Source organism: Platichthys flesus, chromosome 8, assembly GCF_949316205.1.
Source record: "Platichthys flesus chromosome 8, fPlaFle2.1, whole genome shotgun sequence".
Classification (NCBI taxonomy): domain Eukaryota; kingdom Metazoa; phylum Chordata; class Actinopteri; order Pleuronectiformes; family Pleuronectidae; genus Platichthys; species Platichthys flesus.
Genome location: NC_084952.1, coordinates 10,153,627 through 10,177,920, shown reverse-complemented (window position 1 = coordinate 10,177,920; position 24,294 = coordinate 10,153,627). Strand labels below are relative to the sequence as shown.

General features: G+C 45.2%; 1 protein-coding gene across 1 annotated transcript in view; it reads left to right on the top strand.

The window, feature by feature from the left end:
• The window catches only part of LOC133959067 (A disintegrin and metalloproteinase with thrombospondin motifs 2-like), a 108,432-nt gene extending 86,789 nt beyond the window's left edge, over positions 1 to 21,643 (top strand). The window contains exons 5-22 of the mRNA XM_062394152.1: positions 3,225 to 3,308; positions 5,092 to 5,248; positions 5,888 to 5,993; positions 6,270 to 6,413; positions 6,525 to 6,657; positions 8,547 to 8,660; positions 8,756 to 8,901; positions 9,709 to 9,884; positions 11,733 to 11,866; positions 11,960 to 12,083; positions 12,606 to 12,686; positions 12,818 to 12,981; positions 13,091 to 13,247; positions 13,338 to 13,473; positions 13,647 to 13,854; positions 14,226 to 14,343; positions 15,060 to 15,152; positions 18,380 to 21,643. Of these exons, the coding sequence (XP_062250136.1) occupies positions 3,225 to 3,308; positions 5,092 to 5,248; positions 5,888 to 5,993; positions 6,270 to 6,413; positions 6,525 to 6,657; positions 8,547 to 8,660; positions 8,756 to 8,901; positions 9,709 to 9,884; positions 11,733 to 11,866; positions 11,960 to 12,083; positions 12,606 to 12,686; positions 12,818 to 12,981; positions 13,091 to 13,247; positions 13,338 to 13,473; positions 13,647 to 13,854; positions 14,226 to 14,343; positions 15,060 to 15,152; positions 18,380 to 20,457 (4,353 nt within the window). The 3' untranslated portion in view covers positions 20,458 to 21,643. The remainder of the gene's footprint in view (positions 1 to 3,224; positions 3,309 to 5,091; positions 5,249 to 5,887; positions 5,994 to 6,269; positions 6,414 to 6,524; positions 6,658 to 8,546; positions 8,661 to 8,755; positions 8,902 to 9,708; positions 9,885 to 11,732; positions 11,867 to 11,959; positions 12,084 to 12,605; positions 12,687 to 12,817; positions 12,982 to 13,090; positions 13,248 to 13,337; positions 13,474 to 13,646; positions 13,855 to 14,225; positions 14,344 to 15,059; positions 15,153 to 18,379) is intronic.
• The last annotated feature ends 2,651 nt before the right edge of the window (positions 21,644 to 24,294 follow it).

Sequence of the window (24,294 nt, the reverse complement as noted above, 5' to 3'; positions counted from 1 at the left end):
ACAGAAAAAACTCATAAGATGCCTTTTTATGTGTGTGTGCACGGGTACACACATTTACTATGTATGTGGGTGTGTTAGAGATTATGAATTCTTCTGGTGTAAATCTGTGTGTGACGTGTAACAGTGAAGCTTAGGCTGGGACTGAAGGGACTATACACTGCGTGATGGCGTGTGTGTGCGTGTCCGTGCGTGTCCGTGCGTGTCCATGCGTGTCCGTGCGCGTTTGTGTGTGTGTGTGTGTGTGTGTGTGTGTGTCTCTCATTAGAGTGGAACTTGTGGTGTCGGGGGTCACCTGGATGTCCTAATTGGCCAGTTGTCAAGGAAACGGGCTGGATCAGGCCAAACGTGCACCGACCCACACAAGTGTCGTCTCAGACAAACAAACATGGTCACTCACACACATACACTACACACATCCACTGAGTGGTTGTGTGTAGCGCTCATATATTTCTTCTCATGTGAATGAGACAAATGAGACACAGACATACCAGTAGACAGACGGACAGACAGACAGAGAGAGAGACAGACAGACAGGCAGAGAGACAAGTGAAGACAAGTTAAGATAAAGACACACACACACACACACACACACACACCCCCCCTCCCTCCCTCTCTTACACACTCAGGGTTAAACTGCGAAAACAACAGGAGCTGTCTCTTTGTTTGATGGTTGCCTAGCAACTCTGTCTCTTTAATGAGTAAAAGCAGCATCCTCAAGATGAACTGAAGGTCACTAGGAGACAAAAACTTATCCTGTGTCCAAACTCTTCACTTCAGAAGCTTGAGCTTATTATCAAATATTAAATTAGCCAGTTCAATATCCATCCATCCATCACCTACAGGGCTCATCCTGGGTTGGAGGGGGACATTGGGCGGGGACAGGGGGCAGCCTGGACGGGTCACACAAACGTATCACAGCCAAACACACGTGTACATTCCCACTTACGGACAATTCAGAGTCTCCAATTAACCAATTAACTCCAGTCTGCATGTCTTTGGGAGTGGGGGAGGACACGTGACTGTGCCAGAGGAAGCCTTGACAGCCACAGGGATGCTCACCTGACAACTCCACACACCATGCACTTTGTAAATTGTGTTCGGTGTTTGAAATCCCGGAGCTACATTTTACAATTTAAAGGCAGTTTTCTCTTTGCATGGGTTATTTCCATTTTAAACTTTAACTTAAGTAAACATCATTAATACTTTTTTTGCTAGTGACTTTATGAAATGTACAAAAAGGCCCTGAAGAATACAAAATTGTACATCACAAAGTTTCAGTTGTGAAAAAAATCTATAGGAATCATTCAGTTTATTATCCTGCTCGGCTTTTTAATGTGCAATGATTGATGATTTGATGATTTACTTACTTACCCAAGAAGCATCACACAGTAAATCTCAGTTTTTGCCTCGAGAGTCCAGATGTTTTACAGTAAGTGTGTGGCTGACATGGTTTACAGACACATTAAAAACGGGCAGAGTCGAGTGCATTCCGAGTTTGACCTCATCTTCTGCCACATGAAATGATGGCCTCTTGCAATTTGTCTTACTTTATTTCGGTTTAATACCAAAACTCTTTGAAGGCAGTTGTGTTGACTTGCAATGCCTGTAGACCACGATCTTAAGCATTCCTCTGTCCTATCCCTGACACAAAACCCTGTTCAATCGACAGTTGAAGGTCAAAACATCACAGTTATTGTCACAGATTAATTAAAATCTCTATTACTTATCGTGTTCCCATTTGGAAAAGCTTGGTTGCCCACAAGATGCGTCTGTCCTAGCGTAAAATACCACTTCCACTGAAACTGCTAATGTAATTAGTGTATCTGATCATTTGCGAGGGAGCTGCTCCTAATGACACAAAGGCCATGCATTAGTGGAAATCAAACATTTCTAAACAAGACGTAAAGCCGCTGCAATTTTAATCAAATACGTTCATTCCAGACACTTTGCAGTTGATGAATTGGTGTTCAGCCTTGAAGCATCACTCAATTGTTCCTAATAGCATGGTGGAACTTTACACCACATATGGAAAAGAGTTTAGTTCAAAGCTCCATGCTGCATTTGTTTCCTAAGAATCGTTTCCACTGCCTCCTGCTCTCCTCTCTGCTTCTTGTCTCTTCCCCTCTGCCATCTTTGTCTCTAGCATTCCTCGACTCTCGTACCTTTCTCTCATTGGAAGTGTCTGCAGTTTTGTTCCTCTTCTCTGTATGTGTGTGTGTGTGTGTGTGTGTGTGTGTATGTGTGTGTGTGTGTGCGTGCAGTATGTGTCTTCTTCTATGTGCTTGTCCATCAGCCATCTCATTATGGCTGTCTGTTTTTACATCCCTTTGCCTCATTAGGCACCGCACACAGCCACTGAGGACAGCAGGCCTCAACTCCAGCGCCAATTTCACTCTCTCTCTCTCTCTATTTATATCTATATTCAACTCCCTTTCTCTGTCTCCCCCTCTTTCTTTGTCTCCCCCTCTTTCTCTCTTTCCCTCACTTTGTGTTGGTGTGTTTTCTCACCAGTGCAGTGCTCTTTGCATCTCCCCTGTCACACATTACCTCACGTCCTTGCATTAGGCTGTTTCCTTCCCTTCCCTCTTCTTTCCATCATCTCCTCTCCATCTGTGCTCATGGGAAACTGAGTTCCTTGCACTCTCCGGACCTCCCCGTCTTAATGAATTGGGAAAAAACACTCTAATCGACCAATTATATGGAAAAGATCTACAGAGTATTTCAACCTTTTTTTCCCCTTAAAGGGAAAATTGGCTAAAATATGTTTTAAAAAATGTAAATTTATTTTTTTCCACAGTTTGATCGAAAGATTGATTCTCATATCAAATTTAGTATGAGAGCAGAGGAATAGACAAGTCCCTGAAAAACCTCATATTGTAAACAATACAATTTCTGCATAAATTCTACACAAAGAAATATATTGTTTGTTAATTGTTGAGGTTTAGAGGTGGATTTTCATTTGGTTGTACCTTTTGTTTTGAGGAAGCGTTGCAGTAACTATAGCTTCATATTTAACAGTGTATGAAAGTGATTTTCACATTTTCCAATAGGACAATACTTACTTTACAAAATGTGACAACACTTGGGCGGTGTATTAAAAAGTGAGAAAGCACTTTATGACCGTGTTTTAATGATGATCCCAACCACACAGCTCAAAAAGGAACCTTATCAATGGCTTACATCTTTTAGCTTTTGCCGATGTCTGTGTTTCTTTGTGATTCCAGGTGAATGAGATCTACCACGACCATTCTTTGGGGGCAACCATCAACGTGGTGCTGGTGCGGATTATCATGCTGGGCTACGACACGGTAAGACCTCACAAGACACACGTTCTGCAGAAAGGTTGACACAGCTACAGTTCCTGGAAAGTGCAGCTCTTCCCTCTCTATTCGCACCGTCTTTGATACAAGGGCTTTGCCACAATCGCTCTTAAGAACCTACAGTAAGCACAGCCATGTTGTACGCACACTTCTAAACAAACATGCCGACACACACACACACACACACACACACACACTCATCAGCACGCACTGATGCCCGGAGCCTGTTATTCCAGTGGACTGAGCAAAAGAGGAACTAAAAGCATGCAGCGTCCCAGGGGAGTGTTTTCAAGTCGCACGCCTTCCCAGTTCAGCACCAAAGCACACAGAAACTCTGCCCGTTATGCAATCAGCCTTCCTCCCAGTGGGCTGCAGCAAAGGATCATGGGAAGTCCAGGCAAAGATAAACAATCAATGATGGCCCTCCCTCATTCATAAACCGGACGATGGGGGTAGCGTCGACTGTAACTCTATCTGGCCGTGTGTACTGAAGACAGGAAGAGAGAGAATAGGAGAGAAGGAAAAACAGATATAGAAGCGAGAGATGGCAGGAGTGGAGGGGGGGGGGGTGCAGGGGTTACCCCCCACAGGATGATGCAAATTATTTTATTGCTGGATAGGTGCTTTGTGATATGATGCTGTAGCCTTATCGCTTCCTCTCCTCTCGGCATGACTACAGTCCCAGTGGAGCCAGGGAACACACACACACTCACACACACACACACACGCACACTCCTCCATTGGTCATTCTGGGCCAGCCCTTATGCAGCTTCAGCCAAAGCTCTGGCTGTCTATCATCCCCAATTACCGTGGCAACAGAGCTGCACCCAGACAGCCTGCAGATTGGCTGTGTGACCCTGACTGCAGGCGCACCCACACACCCACGCTTCACACACACCAACACAACGTGTTCCCTGGGATACACACCACTACAAAAACATTTTCCCAAGATCATAAAAAATACTTTGAAACACAACCAAGCACCTGATGAACAGGAGAACGCACACAAGACGTGCACAGTTGTGTGTTTGTGCAGCGTCGCGAGGTCCGGATCCATCATGTGTGCAGACGCAGGGCCATATGTCTCTGCTGCCGTGCGCTCACGCAACACACACACTCCGGCGGATTCACTCAATGTGCATGTGTGCAAACAGCGAGGAAATGCAGAAAGTGATGCGGAGAGGAAGCAGAGGAAGAGAGAGAGATGGAAAGACTTGCACTGCAGAACGAGGGGCGAGAGGGTCGGGGAGGAGAGGGGAGATCCTAACGAGGAAGTGCATGAGAGGTGAAGATGAATGGAGAGAATTGCCGGCATCTCTGTCTTTGTGTGGGTGTCGGTGTCATGCATTTGATCACAAATAAATATTCTGTAATTGGACAAGTTTTTTGGATCGCTCATTAACTCAATATGCGGCTCTGTGTTCAGTTTCATGTTCATCATTGAAATCATCAGGAATACTGGATCCTAAGCCAATAGGTGTGTGTGTGTGTGTGTGTGTGTGTCTGTGTGTGTGTGTGTGTGTGTGTGTGCGTGTGTGAGAGATGGAGAGCGAGAGCGTGTTGTACACCTCAGCAATTCGCAAGATATGCTGACAGTATATAACATCGTGACACTGCCCTCTACAGGGATGGATAAGTTGTTGTTTTACCAGAACTGAAACAAGAAGCAGGAGAAATTCCCTGTTTGTTCCAACAATATCAACACACTCTTCTCTTTGCCTTTTTGTGTGTCTGTGTGTGTGTGTGTGTGTCTGTGTGTCTTTCTCTCCAGTCCATGAGTCTGATCGAACTGGGGAACCCATCTCAGAGTCTGGAGAACGTGTGTCGCTGGGCCTTCCTGCAGCAGAAGCAGGACACCGGGGACTCCGAGTATCACGACCACGCCATCTTCCTCACGCGACAGGAGTTCGGCCCCACGGGAATGCAGGGTAACAGAGGACACGCACACAACAAAGTGCTCACAAGTTTTAACACAGCACGTATGTCCAAGTTGCGTTTGTCAGGACTTAAAACTCAGAGGCTCAGAAACCCCCCCCCCCCCCCTTCTTCCTTCCTTTGCCTTGTGCAGCGTCCTAGTGCACCGTGGGTTGGGTTGTTGGTGGTTCTCTGTGCAGCAGAGTGCAGACTAACAGGCAGGCCCAGGGGAGAGGCCTCTGAGGGCAGTGGCCCAGCCATCCAGAAGCCCTTCAGCTGCCCTTGGGCTCAGCCTTCAGCAGCAGGAAATCAATAAACAGAGCAGGACCAGCCCCAGCTCCACAATTAAAGGCAGCGCGGGACAGACAAGCACACAGGGAGATGGAGATTGGCATTTAGGGTTAGGATCCAGGCCCAACTAAGAAAGAGGATGATTACTTATAAAATGAAATATACGTTTCATATTAAGGTTGTTATATATATATTCAGTTTACCCTGATCATTGGGTTCTTTTGATGCACAAATGAGTCTGTTTCTATCATATTTAGTTTAACATTGAACATTTCAAAGGTTTTTCTCTCCCTGAAGGTTTCAGTGCAATATGATAAGACGTTTTTTTTAAAGGCCGTGTCTCTTCTCCCCGTTACTCTAAGGTTACGCCCCAGTGACAGGCATGTGTCACCCGGTGAGGAGCTGCACTTTGAACCATGAGGACGGGTTCTCCTCCGCCTTTGTGGTGGCGCACGAGACCGGACACGTGTAAGTTCGCCGCCGTAATGATGTCCTCAAGCTTTCTCACACGACACTGCAGCAGACAAACAAAGCCGTTAGTTATAAGGACGGTATTGATTTATTTCAGTTGTGCTTCATTGGCCACCGCCTCCCTCCTTTGTTCCCTGGCTGTACTTCTCCTCCCACACGTTCCTGATCTGTCTCCGCCGGTACGTCTCATTTTGTCTCCCCCTCTCTCTCTCTCTCTGTCTCTCTCTCTCTCTCTCTCTCTCTCTCTCTCCCTCTCTCTCTCTCTCTGTGCAGGTTGGGGATGGAGCACGACGGCCAGGGCAACCGCTGTGGAGACGAGGTGCACATGGGCAGCATCATGGCCCCGCTGGTGCAAGCCGCCTTCCACCGCTTCCACTGGTCCAGATGTAGCATGCAGGAGCTGGGGCGCTACCTGCAGTGAGACTCAAGCACTCTTCAAACTTGCAGACACACACTTACACAAGATAAACAAAAAATGCAGAAAATAAAACCTCATCCTGTATATTTGTTTTCCCCGACCGCCCTTAGCTCCTATGACTGTCTGCGTGACGACCCCTTCGCACACAACTGGCCCTCTCTGCCGCAGCTCCCCGGTCTGCACTACTCCATGAACGAGCAGTGTCGCTTCGACTTCGGTGTGGGCTACTCGATGTGCACCGCGGTAAGAGATCCCCCGTAGTCCCACTCTACTAACACAGCTAGGTTAGGAGATCTCGCTCTGACTGCACTGCTACGACAGGGGCCTGCTGTAGGAGTGAGCGTCATTGTATCTGCTCAGAGTTGAGGGTTGGCAGCAGACGCTTCTTTAGCGAGGGCGTCACTCTGAGCTCTGACCCCTCCTGTAGTAACTGAGCGCAGCACTGACGTCTATCTCTGATCTACACTGTAACCAAATATCAGTCAAACACACACAGCCACTCACGTTCCTCTGATGTCTTCTGCTTTCCTCTCCGAGCCACTGACGGGATTGACATCTTGCCTAAAAGCAGGTAAATTGGCTTGGATGGCGTTTTCTTTTTTTTTTTGTATTAACGTTAGATATGATAAGACATATTTATTTTTACTCCGCACTTGCCTCGACACCACAGTGCCTTTACATGAACCCGTCACAAACGGTATTTCTGTAAACACAATACCTCCACAGTACACGAGCCTCAGCTGCAGCATCTGGCCTGACATCTTTACCCTCCACCCCCTGTCACCTCTCAGCCCATCTATGACAGTGAAGCCACTGTGGCACGCTGCTGGGAGGCTGTTGCTTGAGTTACACAGGGCTTGTTCCGGGGCTTTGCACACATTGCTAGATTACCCTCTATTCTCTTGTCAAACCCATTCCCCTCAGCTACAAAAGGCGGGCCAGTCAGGAACGCAGGTAAGGTAACCCCACCTCCCGGGAGACATATGTGGCCCGTCATCTGTTTTCACAGACTTTTTTTTTGTTTGATTGTTTTTCTATTTGTCCTCTGAAGTTGTAATTGTTTGTAACGTTGCTCCGTACTTTTCTGTTACTGTACTTTGTTTCTATGTTCTACCCATCGTCATATTTTGGGCGTTAGCCTGCAGGATTCTAAAATGCTCGTATTTCAAAAGAAAGAGGCTTTAAAATCCCCCCCCCCCCAAAAAAAAAAAAAAAAAAACACACACTGACTCTACTGGTTCACTGGTTCAGCTGCTGAACTGTTATATACCTCGACTCTTTTCCTGCAAATCTGTGTTGGATCACTGCAGCGCTGGCAGGAAAAGCCTCATTATATTGGCACACTCGTGACTTTAAAAGAGTGGAAAAGGTTGGAAAGATGTCTTTTCCAGCCCAAGGGGAAAAGGGGAAAGAGCCAGAACAGAGGCTGTTTTTCCATGTTTAACTTCAGCTTTTAGGATCCTCCAGTCTGATGTCATTGGTGATTACCCACCACAGTCCAGTCATTGATTGTGACTCGCCCCCTGACCTGAAAAGGTCCCCTGGGGTCATGGTCGGTTGGCAAATCTGTGAAAAGGAGGGAGGAGGGCACAGCCCCTCAGACACTGGACTGCGGGGTTACTTTGGTAGCATCCTCATAAATGGTTCATATCAGACAAGAGAATTTTGTCCTTGATCTGTGTCGAGGAGCATTTCAGAGGTCACAGAGACCTCGCCTTTTGGCCTTTTGGCCTTTTGGCCTTTTGGCCTTTTGGCCTTTTGACCTTTTGAACTCTGCCCTCTGACCTCCCTCTTGACCTAATTAAATCACGGCTGTATCATTTCGAGAGTCTTGTCTCTCTCTCTCTCATCCTTTGGTTTGCATGGCTGTGTGTTTCACAGTGGAGCGTAGTGTACAGTGCAGTGACACGGTGCCGGGTCGGTGTTCATGTTGTTGGGTTTTCTACTGTTGTGTTAATTGTTGTTGTGAAATCTCTCTTCTCATCCCTCTTTTATTTCCTGTTTTCAGTGTTTAGTCTCATCCCAGCTCTCTCATGACGGTTGATTTGTTTTGTACTGAAGGTCACCCAGTGTGTGTGCTGCGTGTTAGGACCGTTGATTGTAAGAAGGAGTGTCTCTTTGTGCCCCCGCAGTATCGCACATTTGACCCATGTAAGCAGCTGTGGTGTAGCCACCCAGACAATCCCTTCTTCTGCAAGACCAAGAAAGGACCACCCATCGATGGCACCATGTGTGGGAACGGGAAGGTAATGATACACCACTGTACTTCAACATACATTATGTCTGAGGAAAGAATCGTTTGATGGCAACATGAAACCACATCTGTCTTGGCCTGTTGCAGCACTGCTTTAAAGGTCACTGCATCTGGTTGACCCCCGACATCATAAAGCAAGATGGGAACTGGGGTTCGTGGAGTGAGTTTGGCCAGTGCTCCCGCACCTGTGGTGGAGGAGTCCAGTTTCGCACTCGTGACTGCGACAATCCAAGGTAAGGAGCTGTGCATCAGGCCCTTTCAGATTGAACATGGCCGCGGGACCACTGCGCTCCGAAACACTTTATATCCAATGGCATGCGTCGCGCAGAGAAAAATATTTCGCTGTTTAGAGCAAAGTGCAAGTGCAGTGCAGGGAAATGTGGCACTGTGTTAGAGTGCGGCTCCACATGAACCCACCTGAGCCCGAGAGAAAACGAACCAAAACCTCAGGCGCTCTGTTTTTCTGTCCGAACCCGAGCCAAGCCTGATGCGGTTCATGTGAACTGGGTTTGTGTTAGCCTGGCTCTGAGACACATGGTTATTACTATTACAGACATGGGATTAAAATCAGCCCAGCCAATGTGGACAAGTCAAAAACTATTTCCAAAGTGCTGTCGGGGCCAAGCCAAGCCTTGACATATTTACAACACATTTCTTTGTCAGGGCCAGGTTTCCTTTTTGGTAGGTTTGGGGAAATGTATAAACAAAAACAAAAAAAAGCCAGCGCAGTGCAAATCACTTTCTATCTGAAAAGTCCTTAAAAAAGTGAATATGCAAGTCTTCAGCATTTGTCTTGTGCAAAATTCACCTTCCTTAGCAGACATATACTTACCAATGAATCAAGTGGTCAACCTTTGCTATGTGTTGCTGTCTCACTTGATAATGGTAATTGCAGATAGGCACTTTGCTTCATTAACATAGCTCCTGATAATTTGTGTCCTGGGTTACATCATCATCAATGAGTCAATGATTTGTAGAGGTGAAACACATTTGGAACGGGCAGATGTATTCACACGCCGCTTGCCCCTTCGCTGTCTCAGGCCAGCCAACGGGGGCCGGACCTGTGTCGGGGCGACTTACCAGTTTCAGATATGCAACTCCGACGAATGCCAGGACATCTACAGCGACACGCGGGAGGAGCAATGCCACGCCTGGGACCCTCGCTTTGAACTCCACAGCAACAAGCACCACTGGCTGCCTTACGAACACACAGACCGTGAGTTTACACCCACTGATGTAACGGGGGGGGGGGGGGGGGGGGGGGAGTGACGCAGGAAGTAGAAAGGGTCTGTCAACACAGAAACCCAAACAGGTGGTTTTAGAGGTTTTTTTATATATATATATATATATATATATATATATATATAGGTTGTGTTGTGTCATGGCCACTGACATCTGGCTGTCCTGCCGGGTCTGCGTGCAGCTTTGAGGTGCGTCTACGCCCTCCCATTAAAAACTCACCATGTCTTTGAAGATCCTCTTGAAAAACAAAGCGGTGTCTTCACCTTCTCCACCCATCTGCTGATGTCATCTGAACCTAACTGACCCCTCATACTCCGCATATTTCCACATCCATTTAGCGGCGCTCAGATTACGATCCTGAAGTTCTCCACTTGATATCCCCAAAAATGTTGGATGTTATTGAGGAATGTGTGTGCATGTGTGTGTGCATGTGTGTCGGTGTCAAACCTAGCCCGTCTCTAAGCGGAGGTGTCACTGTTCGTCCTGATATGTATTAAATTATCATACAAGTAAAGGGCAGCCTTAGAGAAAAGTGCTGAGCTGTCTCCACATCTAATCAGAGGTCACGCTACACACACACACTTGGCTAAGAGGCGCCTTGCTTAATTGTTTTTCTCTGTACTTATCATTCCTAAATGCCATATTTTTCAACAAGGCTCTCTCAGTCTCAGATTACTTTTTTGTGTGCAAGCGTGTGTGTGTGTGTGTGTATGTGTGTATGTGTGTGTGAGGGGGGGAAAGTGAACGGGGAGGTGAAATTGAATTCCACTCATGGCGTGTCATGTCCTGAGTCAAAGATAGTGTGAGGTGAGAAAAAGAGCGTCTGTGTGAATTCGTTAAGAGCCGTTTGACACAGTTGTCTCAATTTGGGTAATCGTGAAACCAACCAAGATATTGTTAAATTCCCTTCAACTCAAGAAAGGTTGGAGTTGCTGAATAATCTAACTCTGCTGTCGCATTAGTTTTAAATCCCAAAGTCCTCAGATGAGATCAGATCCGTCCAGGAACTCCACCCAATGAGCACACTATGACTCTGACTCTTTAATATCCCACCTGGGACCTTCTCAAAACCTCATAATACAATTTGAGAAAAAGCTAATTTATGTGTTTGCATGTTGAAATGTCAGAAGCTGTGGAGCAGCACAGGAAATTCAGTTATCTTCAATTGTCCTTGTTTATTGAGCCTGTGAAGGGGGAACATTTAGACACAGAGAAGGAATTGTATGAAATGTTTCTGTGCAGTTGAACCTGATGAGGTTATGTTGTCACCTCTGTGTCCATGTGTCTGTTTGTTTGTAAGCAGGATTAAACAATAGCTTCTCAGGACCGGGTCACCACAAAGCTTGGTGGAGGGACGCTGTAGGGGGTCCCATTACATTCTGGTGCAGATCCAGATTGGGGGCGGATCCAGTAAAATTTGTTACACTTTATTAAACATCACATTACATAACAATCTAGTCTGGGTCTAGTGAATTGAAATGTTTCAAGGTTTGCACTCTATAGTCTCCACATGTGATATTTCCCCAGTAGCGCATCTGCCACATGTTCGTGTCAGAGCATATTAAGTCTCTGGATCATGTCCGTCTGTAATAAGTGTGATGAAGTAGGAGTGTTGGTTCTGGATGAACTGCCGGGTTGTGTCTCTTGAGGATCATGTAGTTGTAGCATGACTCACGCAGACACACACAATGAGGCGCAGCGTCATGCTGACTCACGGGGAGCCCATTCACAACTTAAAGAGTAACCACCAGATCTCAGAATAGATTGGTGAGTGTGCCTTTCTGAGCAGTGTGGTCATTTTTTAATGTGGTTTGTTCCCCAGCTAACAAACGCTGCCACCTGCACTGCCAATCCAAGGAGACTCGGGACGTGGTCTTAATGCAGAGGATGGTCCTGGACGGCACGCGCTGCTCCTACAAGGACCCGCACAGTCTGTGTGTGCGTGGAGAGTGCGAGGTGAGTGGCACTTTGTGGTCGCTTCAGAGCTCAAGGCAGCAGTGTGTGTGTTCAGGTGCATGTGGGTTAATGTTTCCGTGTCCTCGTGCACAGAAAGTGGGCTGCGACGCTGTGATCGGCTCCTCGAAGCAGGAGGACAAGTGCGGAGTGTGTGGCGGTGACAACTCCAGCTGCAAAACCTTCAAAGACACCATCACACGCACAGCCAAGAAACAAGGTAAACACACACAAACAATCCCAGTAACTCTCATCCAAATCCAGAACGGGTCTGTCAGAGCGGCCACTGTCTGTGATGCTGGTAATCACTGGATAAACACAGAGGGACAGGGTTTGTTGATGATGAGCTGGACCACTTTCCTCTGTGTTCACATAAGTTTAGTTAAACGTCGCCCTCTAGAGGATGGTTTGTAGCACTGTCCCAACCACAGTAAGAGCTGTGTTGACGCGTTTCCCTGTGAGTGGAGCGTTGCCCAGAAGTTGCATCAAATCTCAGTCTGAGAGCTAATGCCTATAAGCAAATTATTTAACTCCTGACATCAGGACAGGCTTACATTATAGCACGCAAATTCCCAGAATGTTTATAAGTCGCGACCACAGGGGCGTTACCGAGTGAGCAGGTTCCCTAGGTTGAAAAGAGTAAGAGCTCTTTTGTGGATTAGCCGAGGCTCCTTGTCAGGAAACTGTAAAATGAGCTTTTGATGATGTTGGCGTCACCAACCAGATGTGCGTTTCATTTCAGGATTCCTCAAAGTTCTTGAAATCCCCAGAGGAGCGAGACACCTCCTGATCCAAGAGCTTAAAGCAACTTCACACTCTCTGGGTATTTGATCCATTGTTTTCCCTTTACGTGCGAGTGTGTGTCTGTGTCCTTGAATTTTTTGTGTTATACAAGTATAATTACATTTCTCACACGTCTACACACGTCTCGGTGTGTTTCTCACACATCCACAGCTGTGAAGAACGTGGCATCGGGACTGTTCTTCCTGAACGGAGAAAATGAATACCCAGAATCCCACTCGGTCATAGAGAAGGGCGTGGAGTGGGAATATGAGAACGACAACGACAAGGAGACGCTTCAGAGCACTGGGCCGATCAGACATGGGATTCTCATCATGGTGATTAAATGACCATCGTGCTGATTTTTGTCTAAAACAATCACGTTCGTCGCTATCCTGAGTTTTCATTAGTGTTTAACACACCCTATGATGGTCTCTCTGTTTCTAGATGAAATTACACGGGGACGAGGATGTGAATTTGTCTTATAAATACATGATGAACATGGACAGTGACTCTGCCATTCTGAACAACATGCTGGTGGAAGACAGTGCCTACGAGTGGGCCCCGAAGAGATGGTCCTACTGCTCCAAGCCCTGCGGTGGAGGTACAGCAGAACGAGGGAAATACTCAACTTGTTTGTGTACTTTGTGCTTAAATTCGTTAAAACTTTTAGAATTGTCCGTCTCTGCTGCAGGGAAACAGTACCTGCGATACGGCTGCAGAAGAAAGGTGGACAGTAAGATGGTCCACAAGAGCTCCTGTAACAAGTCCAACATGAAGCCTAGAGGAGACACCAGGGACTGCAACCAGAAGACCTGCCCTCCACCCATGTATGCATGATATATCACATGGCATGATAAAGATGGAGCGACTTTAAGCTTCGGTCAGTCTTTGTTCCTCCTCTGACATTGTTCACCTCAGAAGTTTGCTCTCTCTCTCTCTCTCTCTCTCTCTCTCTCTCTCTCTCTCTCTCTCTCTCTCCCTCCTCTGTGCTGTTCTCCAGCTGGGTGACTGGCGAGTGGCAGAACTGCAGCAAACCGTGCGGAAAGACGGGCCTGCAGATCCGCTCGGTCAGCTGTGTCCAGCCGTCAGATGACAACACCACGCGCTCCATTCACAATAAACACTGCGGCGACAACCGGCCCGAGGCCCGCAGACCCTGCAACCGGCAACCCTGCCCGACCCAGTGGCGAGTCGGGCCGTGGTCAAAGGTGCGGTGGGGGCTTGAAACTGAACAGCAGCGAATAGTGTCAGGTTTTTGCAGGGAAATACTTGTAGTGATGTTTTTGTATTGAAGCCCAACATGTGGCACTTTTGTCAGATATGCAGAGTTGGAAATATAACAAGGTTTCCTCAGAACCGGTCTCCTGGCATGTTTGACAAGCATCCGAGAAACACATCATGTGATCTTGACTGACAGTAAAACCAAGCACAACGATTAAGAAAACAGCTGCCATGTCATAATGTGCCTTACCTGCTTTTATCCTGCTTTATATCCCGTGAACTGGAAAACATTTGTATCCACATTTACCGGGTCATTTGTTCAAATACGTTGGTTTGTGTCAATGTTCTTTATCTCCAGTGCTCAGTGACGTGTGGCAACGGGACCCAGCAGAGGACGGCTCTGTGCCACACCAGGGACAACAACATCGGCCTGTGTCTGGACACCATCAGAGTCTGCCGCATGGATCCGTGTCCCAGTGAGTGCAGAGTGACCTCCACCCATACAAAGCCTGCCAGGGCAATCTGTACTGTGTAGAAGTCGACACTCAATTCAAATTAATTGCACAGACGTGTCTTAAGGCTCATTTATGCTCAACGTAAGACACAGAAATGGACAAAGCCTTTCCATATTCGGCGTTCTATTTGTCCGTATTTGTGATTTGCTAATGAGAGCTCGCTGATTCGGACGAACCAGACAAAACGCAGCAGTATCACAGGAAATCAGTCAGGGGGCAGTGGAGCTAAAAGGTTCAAGCAAGATGTTGAAAAGAAACGAAGAAGATATTCCATCTTTTTGAGGAGAAACCTGCAAGTTGTTAAGAAACTGGTCTATTTGACACTTTTGCCTCTCTCTCAAGAAACACATGATCAGAACCTCCTCATATGTGAAAGGCGCATTAAAGGGGCCTTCGATCTCTTTAACATCACCAATACAAAATAAGACTTATAAGAGAATCTGAAACCTGAAGCTGAGAAAGTCAAGACATATAGAATTGTTAATTTCGAATGGCAGATTCATAATAAACAAGGGTTTTATTGTTCTGATATTGTCAGACTGTGGAATAAGCTGATTTGAGGCTTTGAAACGAAGGAAGGATAGAAGAGCAACAGATGAAAGGATTAGTTTGACTTGTGCTTAAACTACAGAAACACTTAAAGAACTCCATCACTGTCTCCCCTTATCTCTCTGCAGAGGGCTCCTCCGACCTCAACAAGAACGGCAACATCCTGATCCAGTGGCTGTCTCGCCCCAACACCAACTCCAACTACCCGAAGATCTCCTCACGTAAAACCTCCCTCTATAGTTCCCAGCCCGGCCTCCACAGCGGCAGCCGCAGCTGCATGTCTGTCCTCTGCTGGGCCCTGCCCATCTCTGTCCTCTTGTCTCTGCAGGGCTGGCCCCGGCTGGCCCCCTGACCCGCCCCTCCCCTACGTCCCGTGCCTGTGCCCGCGCCCGTGAGCGAGCGGCAAAGCTTTTGCTTCTCTTTTGGTGGGGGGGGGGATGTTTTGTCTCTCTCTCTATGTCTGAGACGGCTCTGACTCGGGGGAGGTCTCTGGCTCCTGTGTGTGCTAGTTGGTTCTCTCTTGCATCTGTCTCTCTCTCTCTCTCTCTCTCTCTATCTCTCTCTCTCCTCTGTGGAGCATTGTGTTGTAACCGCCGGCCAGTCGAAAACTCAAAAGATCAACTAAAAAATTTGATGTGAAAAGGATTCGAAGTGGCGCACAGGTTTTCAGCGACACCTTCTGACACGCGTCGAGGGGCCGTGTTTGTGCGAGGGAGCCTCCGAGCTGCGTTGTGATGGGTCACCGCTCCTGAGGTACAGCTGCTCTTTTTTCTTTTTGTAGCGCACTGTCGTTGTGAGGAGGAACCGGTGTGAAAATAAACTGAAGGTATATAAATATCCATATAGAGAAAAAAAAAGTTATACAAAAAAAAAATATATGAAAGCTTTATTGTGAATGTGATCTTGTCACAATGAGGACATCTTTGCTAAAGTGCTCATCTGACATCCTGGTTCCATTGGGATGAGAATGGCGTCTCGTCCTACGTTCCATTCTCCGATTGACAGGAAGTCAGCGCAGGGACAGGAAGTGACATCGATAAACCTTTTGATTTCAGCGGGAGGGGACATGAGGAATCTTGAAGTGAAGGCAAATTCAAAAAAACAACAAAAAACAGGGTAGTCTGACCGCTTGAGGTTGCTTCCCATTTCACCTCACCATCAGCCATCCTCTCTTTGACTGTTATACTAAAGTTCAATAAATGCAGCTTATTTGTGCTTGCAGACTTTAAACAAATACATCTATAAATATATTTGTATTTATATATACCTATAAATCTAAATCTATATGAGTAACAATAATATTAATAATGTTTTACCATGAATAAGCTGTAGCTTATTTGCCTAAAACCTTTGGACTGCTATTGATCGCTTAGATCCTTGACTGTTATGTGTATTTTTTTATTGATTTTACATGAATACAGATGAATATTTAATAAAGGTAAAGTGTTTCGGGGGAAGGGGTTAGACCTATATTATGCAGGACTTGGTCAGTTAGTTGCCTCTCCATTATCTCAGATGGATCAGTGGTTTACTGTCGCTTCTTGTTTTCTTTAAGGATAGGATCACGTTTTATCATGCACATTTGCATTCATCATGTGTGTGTGTGCGTCTCTGTCTATGTATGTGTGTGTGAGTGTGTGTCTGTTTATGTGTGTGTGTGTGTGTGTGTGTGAGTGTGTTTGTGTCTGTGCGTATATGTTGATGGAAGCATGTCGGACTAGTGTGTAAGCTTTAACGAGTGATTAACTGAACGGGCGAGGGAATGAGGAGCTGTCTTCTTGTTAGTAAAAGTGTCTGAGGGTGTGTGAGTGTGTTTGTGTGTATGTGTGTGTGGCTGTGTGAGTGTGTTTGTGTCTGTGTGTTTCTGTGTGTGTAGGGGTGCTTCTTCATTCGGGCTTTTACACATCGCAATCAGATACAGAAATACCTCATAAACTTTGATTTGAGAGTGTCCGATGATCTCATTTTAGTTTGATGAACATTAACCACATGAACAATGCCTTATCTTGGATTGAATGTAATGGCATTTATCTGTGAAAGAGATGGCTTTACTCATTCAAAGTTTCACTCGGAATAGAGGCAGCTTCAAACCAACTTAACAAACTCACACCCGCCAACCATCAAACCTACCAAGGTGATGTTGGACCAATGTCTGACTACTGGGAAGGGTTTACAAAGGGCCTAGGGTATGGACACGTATGGCATCTAGAAAAAAAAAAAACACTTCAGACTTGTCATTGTATTGTGATCACATATTTCTGTTGTGACTATGTAGCGAGCTATCCAAGGTTTCCTTCTGCTGGAGTTGGACTGTATGAGACCAAGCCAGACCTAGCAGTGCGATACTGTATATAACATTGGTGTTGACTGTATTTAATAATGTTCATGACTGTTATCTTCTTCTATAATATTCTATACTATGGGTAACTGTTTTGTGGCTTCACTGGCCTGCTGCGTGGGGCTGGCTAACGTTTGGCTAACGTTGAAGAAACATTCAGATGGACTACGTGCACTGCGTCTATATGCACTTTGATTTATCAGGGAAATTTTATTAATGTTTTGTAAATGTTTCATATGACACTTAATGTGCCATTCCAGTTTTTACATCATCATGGAAATTATGTATTTTATTTAAACAGCAAATATCATTTATGTACATCATGTTTTTTTTGTTTTAGTTTTTCAGTCGATAAACAGATTGACTGGTTGATTTCCAAGTAATGAAGTGTTTTACCAAAGTGACTGTGAACTTGTAACTTTCGATACAGTTGAATTATTTTTCTTAAGAAAAGAATATATCTATATATTGAGCAGGGGTGGCGTTACATCTCATTGTTTCAGTTCCTGTCATTCTCAACAGCAAAGTTGTATCAATAAAAATGTTTTAAAAAGTGTGATCTTTCTCTCAATAGGAATTTTCACTGGAGAGATTATCTGTCAGGAGAACACGGTTCGGTTTACTGGTTTGGTTTAAAAAATGGTACAAGTCAAGTGGCAGAGTTTGGAAGTTAAACTGGAAATCGACGAGGAACACAACGAACAAGAAGTAAAAATTTGAAATTAGAATTTATAGATGAAAAACTCCTCCCTGAAGGACAGATACTTACAACACAAAGACTGGCAGCCCTTCTTTTTCCATTTCAGTTGCTCTGGACTAAACTCATGACTGCTTTTGATGTTTGGGTTTTTCTCTTCCTTCTCCCCTGCATCCTCTGCTAATGGTCTGGCTTTACCACTTTACTCTGCACGGTGTCGAACCAACACACAAAAACACTCACACACATATAAACGAATGCCCCTCTGTGTGTATACACTAACATGCACAGCGAGATTTCTGCTAAATAATACACTCTCATTGTTACACAATCTTTTTTTTACACAAAGGACACACCTCTACGTGGTCTCTCGCCCTGTACCTGGTCTCAGATCTGTGTTCTCTCCTCCACAGGCCAGCGTTGTCATGGAGACCGCTCCTTGTTCTGTCGCATGGAGGTGCTGAAGCGATATTGCTCTCTACCGGACTTCCAGCGCATGTGCTGCAAGTCGTGCAGCAATGTCACCATTCCAGAGCCTCCTCTCAACTCCTCCTCCAGGTCCACTCCCATCACCTCTATCCATCCCACTGTCAGAGCTCCTCCACTCACCAGCACCCTCAGTGCTGGTTTCACCACCATCCAACCCCCCGAACCTCTCATTACCACCATATCTGCTTTGACTACCAACTCCTGGACCATCACTCATTCTAGCACCCCCGCCCCTGTTCCTCATTCCACCCCAACCTCACTCAGCACCACTGACATGATTGCAAATCATCCATCAGCTGCCACCAGTGCCCCTGTTGTCCCTACCGCCTTTTCCATGGCAACCGCCTCAGTTATTACCACCTCTCCCAGTATTACTGCTCATCCCCAGCCTCTGCCGGTCCCAGTGACAGATGAGAGCACAGATCCAAACTTACAAAGCACTACAAATAGTCCAAAAACATCAGGAACAATAACGACCATAACCCTCTCTGCAGCCACCAGTCCAACCATCACAATTCCAGCAGAATATAGCACAAAAACAGACTCCCCGTTGAAATCCAAGCCCAAAAAGAATATACCTTCCAAGAAAAAAAACAAAAAAGTGATTCGACCAAAGATTAAACCCAAAAAGAATACTGCGCTGAAAAATACGACAAGAAAAGCTGTTCCACCAAAGAACAATCCAAAAAAGAAAACAATTCCTTTGAATACCTTTGTGAACAGAAATCCCCAAAATAATTCACAAGAAAAAACAACTCCCAAATACCCTACTCCAGCAAGCACTACTCCAAAAAAGACATCCCCCAAAAAGACCACTCCTAAACAGACTACTCCAGAAAAGACCACTCCTAAAAAGACCACTCAAGAAAAGACAACTCCCAAAAAGACCACTCCAGAAAAGACTACTCTAGAAAAGACTACTCCTAAAAAGACCATCCCTAAAAAGACTACTCCAGAAAAACCACCTCCCAAAAAGACCAAGATTGTAAAACATATACCAGAGAAAAAACCCAAAGCCAAGGTTCCACCAAAGGCCGGTTCCAAAAAAAAGATTCAGCCAAAGACAAAAGTTGCAAAACAAACTCAAACCAGGATAAACAACAAAAAGAACCCAAAGCCAGGACCCCGAAATGCTACAGACTCACAGGGCCTACAGAAAAAGACGATTCCAAAAAAGAAAACACTAGTGTCTTCTTATTCCACCACAACTCGCTCTCCCTACAGCCTGGAACCATCACGAGAGCACTTCTCTTCTAGCACCAGCGTGTATGATCCATCACCTGTTCCCGAGTCAGGAGTCAATGTCACTTTTATCAGTAACAACACAGCAGCCACAGAAGAACCTCCTCTGTGGTTTCACGAAAGCAAAGACACTGTAGAGACAACACCCGGCATGTTGGACCACCTCGCAACACCCACTGGTACTACAAAGTTTGACGATGTCACAATGCCCAGTGGAAACTTCGCGCCCGCTGATGTCCATATGATAAGCAGCGGTGATGTCACAGTAACCAGCGGGACTATTCTCAGTGGCGATGACATCACAGTGTCTTACGGCCATGTTGGACTGGTCAGCGACACCATTGTGCTGGACGATGGCCTCACCATGGTGATCCCGACCATCAACAGCGAGGACATGACAGATCTCGCCTCCACACCCTGGCTGGACCTGTCTGAGTACATCCCTGTGAGTGTTCCCACGACATCCCCTGAGCCCATCATCACCTCGCCTCCCACCACCATCTATACCACAACGGGTAAACCAGCCATCACAACCCCCACAGGCTTTACTGGTAAAGCTGAGGAGAACAGAGAGAACAACTCCATCGATCTCTCGTACAACAGGATCGTCGGCGTAGACAATGACATCTCTCGGAACAACCTGATCCCAAAGCGCCGGGTCAACCTCCGAGAAAGAACCAGGAACAAACGCATTCAGGAGCTTCTGGAGGAGAAGCGGAACTTTCTCCTGCGGATGAAGAGAGGCCACGCAGTACGATAGACCAAGCTTTCTCATTCCTCTTATAGAGATGAACGTTATATTTACAGACACTTTTTAAACCCCTGCGTGAACTGCCATGATGCTTTATATCAGGCCTTTCCCAAAAAACAACAAACTCTCAGTCACATCAGGACAATCAGGACTATCAGGACTCCTGCAGGGAGAAAACACGATGGCCACATGTTTGAACAGTTGCTTTGAATAGGGAAAAGCCCTTTAGAGAACAGCAGGTTGGAAGCAAATCGCCTCACCTGTGTAAACACAATAATGAGAGACAGAAGGGATAAAACCTCCAGTTGGACCAGCACTTTAAAGAGCCAAGCTTTTATCCCTCTAAACCACCTACAGTCTTGTTTGAGGATTCACTCAATGGATGATGTAGATAAGATGTAATGGAGTTTGGGAAACAGTATTATCTGTACTGGCACTTATGGTTGCAACAAAATCTACAACCTAGAATCCAAATCTTCATCTGATATCATATTACAGCCCAATACTGCAGCTCATTTCCCCCAAAAAGATATGATTACCTCTCAGCTCCCTAATAACAGCAGCTGTAGAACTGGATGCAAATGTTGTACACACAATCACCCAGTTGGAGCTTTCGGAGACCTTAATAATTTGAATGCCAAACAATCAGAAAGTCAAAGTGTCCCTTTGGTCTAATCACATTGTGAACGTTTACACTGCTTGGATCGTGTTGCCTTTTCAACAGCAAACAGTCTGTCAGACTGCAGAGGGTCTGTCACCTCTCAGGAAGTTAAGATACAGTGTGGAGGTCTGGTGAGAGACTTTATCAAACCCTATCTTGGTGCTTCATGGATTTTGATGATATATTTTTATATCTCACTAAACCAAGAGAAAAAAGTATATTTTATTGCATTTTTTTGTTTTTATTTTTAATGGCCAGTCGAGTATGGTGCTTTTTTTGTCAGTTTTGCTTAAAGCAATGTCCATCGTGAATTCATTTATGTAAAAGGATTACAAAAAGTACACTACACCTGTTTGTATCAACTGTATCCCCATAGAAGCTTTGAGGGTCGGTATATTTTTTTTTCTAGAAGATTTATTATTGGTACATCTCAAACTTGCAGCAGCTGCAATGGCACCAGCGGATCTTTCTGTACGATATCTGTACATATGAAACTTAAAGTTTAATATTTATTAAAGTTTTAGTGCCTGTGGATTTTTTGCAAATGATTAGTGTTGTGTGATTTTGATTTAGCCTTTACCACCAGTTGGCATGCCCGTGAATCAGTTCGTATACGTTGATACTGCTGCAGCAGCTTTATGTCAACTCAGGGATATGAGACTCTGTGGCCTCGAATCCAGTTTGTACCAGTGAAGCAAGAATTTAATCAAATTGGATTCACAATTCACGAGTAGTACCGCAACTGGCAAGTAGGCGGAGACAGAGTTTATGTATTCATGTTTGCTGTAGTCACTCAGACCAGCCTTTCTTTATCTGGACAGAATGAGAGTATCTGGGTCAAGGTACACACTGTGACTTCTGAACAAAACTGATGCTCATATAATATAAAGATAAGCTCAGGCTCTTCCCTTTTCATGCAGCGGGTCCAGAGCAAGAGTAAACATGACTTTACAAGGTCTCTCACATGAGGCCCAGGAAATCTCTTAATTCACAGGGAACTATGGAAGGTTGAAACAATAGCAAAAATAAAAAGTTGTAGTGTAATTTAATTCACTTAAAGCAATAAAGGATTTCCTTCACTTCTGTTGTATTTAGGTGGCAGATAATTCAGGTCTTTGATATTGAAATTAAACCCATCTGCATTAATAGATACCAGCGGAGTGAGGGGAAGCCTTCATGGTATGAGCAGAAATTCTGGCATCACCAGGACATAAACCATTACACTGCACCTATAGACCCATACTACTCTAACTTTACATCTGGTATAGATTGTGTTATAAACCTTACCCTTATTGACATGTAAAAAAATCCTTTTGGAACTATGCAACATTACACTTCAATGGAAGAACATTTTCTGACTCCCTCGATTTGCCAGACTTCCACATCATCCTCTATTCACCGCTTTCATAATTCAATTACTTGTCTTTTGGTTTCCGTCTTTATTTCCCCAAAAAGCTGCCTGTTGATTGTTTTCAAAAGCCAACCTCATTTGTCCTCAGTGATCACATCACTCCGGTTACAGTTCTAGCAGATTCCTGGGTCTATCGAATCCTTGACTGGCCACCGGATATTAGATTACTCATAAATTCTTGTCAGGAACGCTGAGCAGCAAATTAGGACGGCGTGCTCAATAACACTATTTCGCCCCCTGGGAGATAAAGTCAAAGTTAGTGGGTTAGCCCAGTAATAACACCAACAGATGAATTATAGGGATATTTGTGTCGCATACTATAAGCACAGTACCTTTCTGTGTGTTTCGCCTTGAAGTGAGTCCAAAATAAAGATGCATTTTGTGTCCAATCAGAGACAAGTCAAGTGTGAGATCAAACAAGGTCACTTCTGCGTCATGAACTCTGCTCTGGAACGATTGTACAATGTCTTCAAAGCCACAAATGATTTTTTTTAATCTGCCTTGCCCTGTTTACTCCCCCTGGAGATAAACTGAAATATAAGAAGATGATTATTCTCCTGAGTCGTTTGGAATAACTTTGTACACAAATCGTTTACATGGGACAAAGGATTGGACAAAAATGGTAGTGTCAGCAAAAACATGCCTCTGAATGAATGGGAATCAATTCACACAATTTATCAAGACATAAATACCAGCCCCTTTTACAACAAAGTCTTTATGTTTAATCCCCCCACATACACACACACACACACACACACACATCTGCCTTGAATGGGGTTTTCATAATGTTGCTCTGTTTATGAGTCGATGAAATATCCTCTTTATCATTCATCGCTTCTTAATATATCTTCACCCAGAAATTCGGTCGGTATGGTCTTTGCTGGAATTCACTAGTGGTTTCCTATGACCCATGACAAACTCTGAACTGGAATGACACTTAGGAGTTTTAATACCTCTAACGAGGCCCAACACTCCCCTTGTATTCAATCAAGCTGACTCGATTTTCACACACTCATAGATATCAGCTCCCTTAAGGTGCCTGCGTTTTTCTTCAGGATCCATAAATTATAATTTTCGAAAACTGTGAAAATGTACAAAACATAAAATAAACTAAATGTTAAATAATGTGGTTTCTTCATCCGCCCCCTGATCCTGCTCTGCACCAATATGTTATGTATTCTCTCCTGACTCATACCACATCCTCCCACCAAGTTTCATGCTGATCTGTCCAGGGGATTGTGTGAACTGATAATAACCGACAACACCAACAGATGCAAAGGAAAGTATTCATGCTGGGTGGTTGTATTTAGATGATAGTATGTTATATCTTGTCCATCCCTCGATTTAATGTTTTCTTGTAAGTGCATTTCAAAAGCCGGTTCTGGGAAGAGGAAGCCACCTCTCAGAGGAAACTTCCCCCTCTGCTTTGCAAACGATGACTCCGCTCTCTGACCGTTTCTCAGAAGCTGTCTGGTAACGGAAAGCTCTGTGATGAAAATCAATAACCAGCCTCTGTTCCATTTATCCATCCTTCAGCTCTAAGAGTCCGACTCTTCACCTACACACCGATGCTTTTACCAGCCATAAAACAGAAGCTTCCTCCCAAATCAATCAAATTCTTATTGAACCCAAAGAGGCTGAGAACGAGAGGGCTCAAAACAGAGAGGAGGGGAGTGCTGAGGGGTTTAATCCCCCTTATGCCTTCGAGAAAACTAAACACCAGGGATGCTTTGGTACGAGCAGAGAGCTACAGAAATCATGTTTCAGACCAGCA